General features: G+C 64.1%; 1 protein-coding gene across 1 annotated transcript; it reads right to left on the reverse strand.

Annotated features, from left to right (window-relative positions):
* Positions 1-483: 483 nt before the first annotated feature.
* On the reverse strand, positions 484-8,443 carry TEX22 (testis expressed 22). The gene is made up of 3 exons (XM_081099436.1): positions 7,702-8,443; positions 993-1,109; positions 484-814 (listed from the first exon to the last, which is right to left on the reverse strand). The coding sequence occupies exons 1-3, from the start codon at positions 7,855-7,857 to the stop codon at positions 638-640; spliced, it is 450 nt and encodes a 149-aa protein (XP_080955562.1). The 5' UTR covers positions 7,858-8,443; the 3' UTR covers positions 484-637.
* Positions 8,444-9,092: the final 649 nt, after the last annotated feature.

A 9,092-nucleotide genomic window follows, 5' to 3' on the forward strand; every position in this document is an offset into this window, starting at 1 on the left:
TCCCTGTGGCTTCCCCCCATCAGAACCCCCCCACCCCGTCCCTGTGGCCTCCCCCCATCAGAACACCCCCCGCCCCATCCCTGTGGCCTCCCCCCATCAGAACCCCCCCACCCCCATCCCTGTGGCCTCCCCCCATCAGAACCCCCCCACCCCCATCCCTGTGGCCTCCCCCCATCAGAACCCCCCCGCCCCCATCCCTGTGGCCTCCCCCCATCAGAACCCCCCCGTCCCTGTGGCCTCCCCCCATCAGAACCCCCCCCGCCCCATCCCTGTGGCCTCCCCCCATCAGAACCCCCCTGCCCCCATCCCTGTGGCCTCCCCCCATCAGAACCCCCCCCGTCCCTGTGGCCTCCCCCCATCAGAACCCCCCCCCGTCCCTGTGGCCTCCCCCCATCAGACCCCCCCCCGTCCCTGTGGCCTCCCCCCATCAGAACTCCCCCCCCCCCCCCCCGTGGCCTCCCTCCAGGGCCTGAGGAATGCCGTCCTGGAACACATTTAATTATTTAATTTCAGGGGAACCAGAGAGAACCAGCGAGCCCAGCAATAGGCAGGGCACGCGGGTGCGGGGGGGGGGGGGGATGCAGGGCTGGCCCGGGCCCCTGGGGGTGTGGAGGGCCCCCCGAAAGGCCTGGTGGGCTCAGGAGGGCGGGCACCCGGAGGCCCAGGCCGAGGTCATGTTGTGCCAGAAAGGCGAGCTGCGGGTCAGGAAGGCGTGGAAGGCGTGGGTAGACTCGGTCGACCGGGGCGGGTGGAAGATGAGCACATCCTTGTCCACATCCTCAGACACCAGTCGCTCCACGATCTGCAGGACGTCCTGTGGGGGCACGGGGGTGGGGGCGCAGGGTCAGGGGTGCGGGGTCGGGCGCAGGGTCAGGGGTGCGGGGTCGGGGGCGTGGGGTCAGGGGCGCGGGGTCGGGGGCGTGGGGTCAGGGGCACGGGGTCAGTGGCGTCCGTGGCGGCCCCCCCCCCGCACCCCCCCCCCCCCCGCGCACCTGGCCGTGGGAGCCGGGGCGGCTCTGCCTGGTGTCCTGCAGGGCCCGCTGCCTGCGCTCCTCGATGCTGAGGCTCCAGTGGCGGGAGGGGTGCTTGCTCTCCGGGGGTTCGCTCACCTGAGGCGACAGAGGTCCCTGGACCCGCAGCCCCCCCGCGCCCCTGCGGGGGATGCCGAGCTCCTGGGGCCCGGCCCGGCTCCCACCACCCAGGCCAGGACGCCCGCCGCCCGCTGGGCTGTGTGCAGGGACCAGGCGGGAAGCCCGAGGGGGGCCAGGCCTGGGGGCTGGTGCGGAGGCGGCACTGAGCCCTCCTGGGGCCTGAGAACAGCAGCCCCACTGCTGTGGCCTCAGGGAAGGCGGGCCCAGCCCTGGCCAGGGTGGCTCAGTGGATAGAGCACCCGACTGTGGACCGAAGGGTCCCGGGTTCAATTCTGGTCAAGGGCACAGGCCTGGGTTGAGGGCTCCATCCCCAGTGGGGGGCATGCAGGAGGCAGCCGATCCATGATTCTCTCTCATCATTGATGTTTCTCTCCCCGCCCCCCCCGCCTTCTTCTCTGAAATCAATAAAAGTATAAAAACAAATAAATGTAACAGAAATGGACCTGCACTGGATTCGCTACTGGGGGATCTGGCAGGTTTCAGACATCAACCCCCCGGGCAGGGCCTGCTGCGGTCACCCCAGAGCCGTCCGAGGCGGCCGCGGGGAGTCTGCAGCGCGGCCCTTGAACGGATCCTTCCTCCCGCGGCCCGTCTGCCGGTCGCTCTCACTGGATTTAAACGGTGACGCTCGCATGGTGGTCGTGCACCGTCCTCCTGTTACGAGTGGGTTTGTCTGGGGAGACAATATACCAGCGGCAAACGCGGCCCCTGCGTCTTTCTCTCGGTGCTTAGAGCTCCCTTCGCTCCCTGGTTTGTGCACAGGCCCTGCCATCGTCAGGGAGACGCTCCACTTCCCTGCCTGGCCCGAGTCAGAGGAAGGCGCCAGTGAGGCCCACTCAGAACCGCCCGTCCCCCCCCCCCCCCCCCCGTTCAGCTTCAACGGGGGATGGGGGACTGGGGGGAGGTGAGGAATAGGTGGAGGGGCAGAGGAGGGAAACATATGTCAACAATAAAAATATTAATTAATTTTTAAAAAGACAACAGGTGTTCAGTTTTGTTTTTAAGGAAATAAACTGGAATTTACTAGCATTCTTCTTCATCACCCATTGAGGCAAATGGTGTGGTCTTCCTCCTTTTGTCCATTGGAGCATTTTTTTTTCTTTTCTTATATTTTTGGCAAAATTCAAACTCTCCATCCCATTGGAGCATTTTACAAATTTCCAAATTCTTCCTCCTCAGGACACATATGCACCTTCATTTGCTCAGCAGATTCTCTGAGCGCGTCTGTGCTGCGCCCCCTCCCCGGCCGACAGAGCCCTGGTTCCCTGGTTCTGGAGAGCCGTGCGGGATTGGAGAACGTTCGTCTCCGGGTGCGGCGGATGGCCTTCCGCAGGGCGCTCTGTGCCAGCGTGAGCTGGGCCCATGGTTGCCCTCCTTCACCTTTGCCCTCTCCTCCCCACGGGCCGGTGGCTGGGCAGCTCAGACCGCAGGGGCGGGGATGACTGCTTTCCTAACTGCCTGGGGTGCCCGCCCACACGCCACTGAGGGGGGCTCCGCGGCTGCTGTGGAACGTCCTTGGTGCCCTGGCAGGAGGCTCAGTGGGTCAGAGCATCGTCCCAATGCGCACAGGTTGCGGGTTCGATCTCTGGTCAGGACACATACAGGCAGCAACCAAAGATGCATGAACAGGGAGCCACACAAGAAGTCCCCCCCACCTCTCTCTCTCTCTCTCTCTCTCTCTCTCTCTCTCAAACCCTTGGGTGAGGATTAACAAAAAAACAAACAAAAAGCCCAGCCCAGCTCCCCTCCGCCCGGCTCCCACGTCTGCTCTCACCTGAGCGCACACCTCTACAGGCCACGTGCGAGTGGCGGAGTGTCTGTCCTGTGTCTGGCTCACTTCGCTCAGCTAACGTGCCCACGCCCATCCGGGTGGGAGCCGGGCAGGGCGTTGTCCGTGGGGCGGATGGCACGCGCACAGGTGGACACTGGTGACTGGCACCTTTGGGATGTGTGAAGGGGCTGCCGTGGACGCGGGCTTGCCAACGTCTGCCGCGTCTCTGCTTCCTGGCCTTTCACAGGCGCGCCCGGGAGGGGAGCTGCTGGGCCACACGTCCCCCCCGCAGCCGCCCCCGCGGGCTCCCACGTCTCCACATCATCACCCACTCGCTCGCCCGTCTGGCGAGTGCCAGCAGCCCTCCTAGCAGGTCTGCGGGGCGTCCCTGGGGTCTGACTTGCACGGCCCTACGACTAACGGTGTGGACACCTCCTCACACACCTGACCATTGTATGGCTTTCGAGAAATGTCTCTTCAGGTCCTTTGCCCGTTTTTTGCCTCGGATTATTGCTTACTGTCGTTGCGTTTGAGGAATCCTCCGTGCATTCTGGATCCCAGGCCCTTAGAGATGTGTGACTCGCAAACAGGTCCTCCCTCCCAGGAGCTGATGCCCTCAGTGACCGTGTCCTGTGGTGGTCATAAGTTTTTCGTTTTGGTGCAGTCCATCCAACGCATCTGTTTTTCCTTTTGCTGCCTGTGTGGTTGGTGCCACGTCCGAGAAGCCACTGCCAACCCCAAGGTCACGACGCTTCTCCCAGGACTGCACGCCCTGAGCTCGTCTGCTTCTGTCTTCCTTGCGCTTGGAGTTCCTTTCCGCCCGACGTCACCCATCCTGTGCTGGAGGGCGTCCAGGGCTCCTGGCACCACCGGCTGTGAAGTCTGGCCTTTCCCCGACAGGAGCTGTGGCTCCCGGCAGATCTGCTGCTCTTTAGCCGCCAACGTGTCCCTTTTCTTTCGTGGTTTCTGGCCCCTGAGGCTCGGCTGGGAGGGCTGCCCCCACGGCAGGGTTTCTTCTCGTCCTTGTAGGGCATCACACCTCACTGAGGCTGCCCTGGTTCCCAGGGAGAGGCGGGCTACCACGTGCCCAACGCCGCTTAGGACGTCTCCTGCCCCACCCACACTGCGCCTCTGTCGGTATTTTGGTCAATGTCTTGATTTTCTTTTCTTTTTTTTAAGGAGTGATTTAAAAAAATTCTTTATTGTTGAAAATGTTACATATGTCTCCTTCCCCCCCACCCCGTCCTCACCCCCCTGCTGTCTGTGTCCATTGGTTATGCTTATATGCATGCGTAGAAGTCCTTCGGTGGATCTCTTAAACCACCCCTCCCACTGCCTTCCCTCTGAGGTTGGACGGTCTGTTCGATGCTGCTCTGCCTCTGGATCTATTTTTGTTCATCAGTTTACGTTGTTCATTATATTCCACAAATGAGTGAGCTCACGTGATATTTGTCTTTCTCCGACTGGCTTATTTTGCTTAGCATAATGTTCCCCAGGGCCATCCATGCTGCTGCAAATGGTAAAAGTTCCTTCTCTTTTACGACAGCGTAGTATTCCATTGTATAGACGTACCACAGTTTTATAATCCACTCATCTGCTAAGTGGGGCACTTAGGCTGTTTCCAAATCTTAGCTCTTGTACATTGTGCTGCTGTGAACAGAGGGGTGCATATGTCCTTTCTTTTTTTTTTTTTTTAAATATATTTTTTATTGATTTTTTACAGAGAGGAAGGGAGAGAGATAGTTAGAAACATCGATGAGAGAGAAACATCGATCAGCTGCCTCCTGCACATCTCCCACTGGGGATGTGCCCACAACCCAGGTACATGCCCTTGACCGGAATCAAACCCAGGACCCTTCAGTCTGCAGGCCGATGCTCTATCCACCGAGCCAAACCGGTTTCGGCCATATGTCCTTTCTGATTGGTGTTTCTGATTTCTTGGGATATAGTCCTAGAAGTGGGATCACTGGGTCCAATGGGAGTTCCATTTTTAATTTCTTGAGGAAACTCCACACTGTCTTCCACAGTGGTTGCACCAGTCTGCATTCCCACCAGCAGTGCAAGAGGGTTCCTTTTTCTCCCCATCCTCGCCAGCACTTGTCTTTTGTTGATTTGTTGATGGTAGCCGTTCTGACAGATGTGAGGTGATAGGAGTGATTTTTAAAAAATATATTTTTTTATTGATTTCAGAGAGGAAGGGAGAGGAAGAGAGAGATAGAAACATCAATGAGGAGAATCACTGATTAGCTGCCTCCTGCTCGCCCCCTACTGGGGATTGAGCCTGCAACCTGGGCACGTGCCCTTGACCAGAATCAACCTGAAACCGTTCACTCCACAGGCCGGTGCTCTATCCACTGAGCCCACCGGCCAGGCCATGTCTCCATTTCCTGTTCCGTCCTGCTGCTCATGCATTAGATGCCAGGACCCCTGCTTTCAAAACGGAGCTCTGAGCTCTGACTGCCTCTCCGCTAGGGCTGAACCTATTCTCATTTTCCCACTGGAGCACTTTGCCGTATTGGAAAAGAAAAGTTTTAGCATTTTCACCACTAATGACACTGAAATGACGGGCCTGGGAGAACCTCCATGCCGGGTCCGCCTGCCGGGAAACCACATCTCTTCCTGCTCCATCCTGGGCCGTGCTGTGGGTGGTTTACAGCTCGCTCTACGGCAGCCTGCTTCCTGTGAAGGTGGCCCGCTGTCCGGCGGCCTTTCCCGGGCATGTTCTCTGAGAGCCTGCTGCTCAGGCCCGTCAAGGCTGCTGATTCCCGAGTCGCCACTGGCACCCGCTTCCGGCCTGGTCTGTGGACGGACGCCACCTGCTCTGACCAGCAGCCGCAGGTCCCCCAGGGTGCTGTGCGGCCACCGCCCCCGGGCTCACAATCCTCCCCCAGCTCCCGGCCAGCTGCATGGGCCCACTGCTCCCCAGGGCGAGGCTGACAGGGGTGGCGACACCTGCAGCAGGCCCTGCCCGTCTGGCACAGCCATGGTTCTGATTCGTCCTTCCTAGGGGTTTAGTCCCCTCGCATAGAAGCTTCCTCCTGGTGCCGGCTGAGTCCCACTCAGAGGGACCGGATCAGCAGGGCAGGGGGCGGGGCCCGTTTCTGCTGAGTGCCGCCCGCCCGCTCTGCCCAGCCTGTGCCCCCACCAGAACGTGGCCCGTTCTGTCCTGGGGGTTCTTGCCTTCTCAGAGCCCTCTGGCCGGGTCAGCAGGCTCCTCGGAAGCAGAGTGTGTCAGCTGGCCCCACCGCCGTGGGAGCCTGAGGCCTGCAGACCCCGTGGAGGCCTCCGCCGGAGGGTGCTGCCGTCCGTGAGCACGTGTCCCCACCCTGGGGCCCTGGGCGCCCACGTGAACCTTGCAGGTCAGGCGGCTCCCTTGGGACCTGGGCTGGGAAGGGACAGGACAAAGGGAAGGATGGGGATGACTTATACTCGTCAGGCTCGGGGCTCCCTGGAGGGGATGCCTGACCAGGGGCCAGCGCGGGAAGGTCTGGAGGAACGGCACGCCGAGGGGCCAGGAGGAAGGCCACCACGCAGGACAGGCAGGGAGCGTGGACGTCCCTCAAGGGCTGGAAGCAGTGGGAGGAGGAGGCCAGACGACAGGGGAGAGATGAGCAGCATGCGGGAGACACTGCGGGGACTCCCGACCCCCAAGCCACACTCTGGGAGCCTGCAAACAGGGGTCTGCACCCCTTCGGGGTCTGTCCAACCCCTCTCCTCAGAGCCACTCCCCCTGGGCCTTTCTATCCTGCTCTCCTCTCCGGCCTCCCAGCCTCGGGCCCCCCTGCCACTCCCACAGCCCCGCCTTCCTCTTGGATCTGCAGACACGGCGTGGGGAGGGGTCACCCTGACCAAGAGCTGCCAGGCTCCTCCTGGGCTCCGCGGAAGCCCCGTCCGCCCACGGGTGGCACGCTGTGCACTTCTATCTGGCTTGCCAGGCCTGGGAAGTCGGCCGAGGGTCGTCCCCCGCCCCCCGTAGGTGGAGGACCTGGCCAGGAGGGCACGCGGCGGCCTCAGCGGGCAGCTGGGGAGCCCGCTCTCTCTTTTCCCAGTGGCTGTTAATTTTCTGTTTTGTGGGGGGTTTCTGTATCCTCACCTGAGGATATTTTTCCCATTGGTTGTTAGAGAGTGGAAGGGAGGGGGAGAGAGAGAGAAACATCGATGGGAGAGACACATCCAGCGGTTGCCTCCTGCAGGCACCCCAACCAGAGCTGGGGATGGAGCCTGACACTCAGGTACATGCCCTTGACCGGAATCAAACCCGGGACCCTCCAGTCCGCACGCCCACACCCTGTCCACTGAGCCACACTGGCCAGGCCGCCCGCCGCCTCTTTACGCGCCAGCCTGGACCTCACGGGCATCTGAGCTGACCTGTCTGGGGACTCAGCTCTTGGGGTGCCCACTCGGACCCACAGGCACCTGTGCACCTGGCTCGTCCAGGCTTCGACCCTGACACGGGGTCACACAGAAGTCGGGGCGGCAGCTGCCGTGTGGGAACCAGCGGCTGTGGGGGGCACACGGGCGGCTCCAGGGTGAGGGCGCTGTGAGGACTGGAGCAGGCCCTCCCTGGTCTCAGGTGCCCCCTCCTGGGTGCCCGGCGGCGGAGGCAGGCGGGCGGCCTGCAGCTCTGGGGGCTGTGGGAGGAGGCCAGTCCTGTGCCCAGCCCCACCCCTGTGCTGGGCGGTTCAGCCGTGCCCACCCTCGCACACCGATCCGCCACCCGGCCAGCCCTCGCCCTGTGTGTGTGTGTGGGGGGGGGGCCGGGGGCAGGCCCTGGCTTACCCAGTCCTGAGTCTCCAGCACCTGCTGGCGGCCGCTCTGCGCGCTGGGCTGGCTCTGGGCGTCAGGCCGACTGGGCAGGCGCTCAGGGGGCAGCGGGGGTCCCGGCTTCTGGGGGGCGCCCCCCAGCAGATGCTTCCCGCTCATGCTCAGGCTCATGCTCGCCGGCAGCCGGCGGCAGGTCCCCGGGGCTCCCCGCAGGCGGAGGTCAGGCTCCGGGGCTCCCTGCCCCCTGCAGACGGAGGTCAGGACGGGGCTCCCCGCAGACGGAGGTCAGGCTTCGGGGCTCCCTGTCCCGTGGCCCGGCCTCAGGCGCTGACACTCCACAGCGGACCCACGGGTCCCGGGGCCTCAGCTCCGGCCACCACCTGCTCCTCATCGGTCCCCGGGCCGAGCCCCACTGCCCCCCGCAGGCTCCCCGGGACCCCCGCCTCTGCTCAGGCCGCCTCAGCCCCTGTGACCTCACCTCCACGTGGCAGAACCGCACCCCGGCCCAGAGGGATCCGAGGGGGGAGGGGGCAGGACACCCAGGGAGACTGGGAGGGGGCCTGGGGGTGCGCTGGTCAGGGGAGAGCAGATGGGGTTACAGCGGTCAGCAGGAGGGGGTACACTGGGGTGTCAAGGTGGGGCAGGGGCGGGGCCCACTGAGGTACAGTGGTGGGGAGGGCGGGTCATACTGGGGTACAGAGATGGGCAGGGCGGGGTACACTCGGGTATGGAGGTGGGGGAGGGGCGGGGCGCACTGGGGTACGGGGTGGGGGAGGGGTGACACTGGGGTACGGGGTGGGGGAGGGGCGGGGCGCACTGGGGTACGGGTGGGGGAGGGGTGACACTGGGGTACGGGTGGGGGAAGGGGAAGGGCGGGGCGCACGGTGCTGGGAGGTCGAAGGGCAGAGGCGGGGCCCGCGGAATCGGAAGCCTGAGAGGAGGAGCGGAGCGACTTCCGCTGCAGGTCCCGCCCCGCCGTTTCCGCTTCCGGCCCGTGCGCGCCTGCGCCCTGGAGCCCGCCCGCCCCGCGGCCCCGACGGCGGGACGGGGGCAGTGGGGGCGGCGGGGGGCGGCGGGGGGCGGCGGGGTCTGGGGCTCCCGCTGTTGGTGCCGCCTCCGCACCCGCGAGCGGACGATTCTGTCCCCAAAAGGCCCTGAAGCAGCCCCGTGTCCCTTAAACAGCAGCAGCGACGCCCCCCGGCCCCCGCCCCCCGGCCGCGTCGCCCTCCCGCCCACCGAGGCCGAGAAGCGGGGGTCAGCAGCCGGCCCTTCAGGGCGGGTGGCGGTCTGGCCACGAGTCCGTCCGTCCGTCCGCCCGGGGCCCGGCCCCAGCGGGAGTCAGGTCCGCGCCGGGGTGACCGCGCAGCGAGGCCGGCCCCGGCCCGGCGCCCCGGCCTCCAGGAGCC

The sequence above is a fragment of the Myotis nattereri genome (genome assembly GCF_964212035.1).
Source record: "Myotis nattereri genome assembly, chromosome: 1".
In the NCBI taxonomy this organism is placed as follows: domain Eukaryota; kingdom Metazoa; phylum Chordata; class Mammalia; order Chiroptera; family Vespertilionidae; genus Myotis; species Myotis nattereri.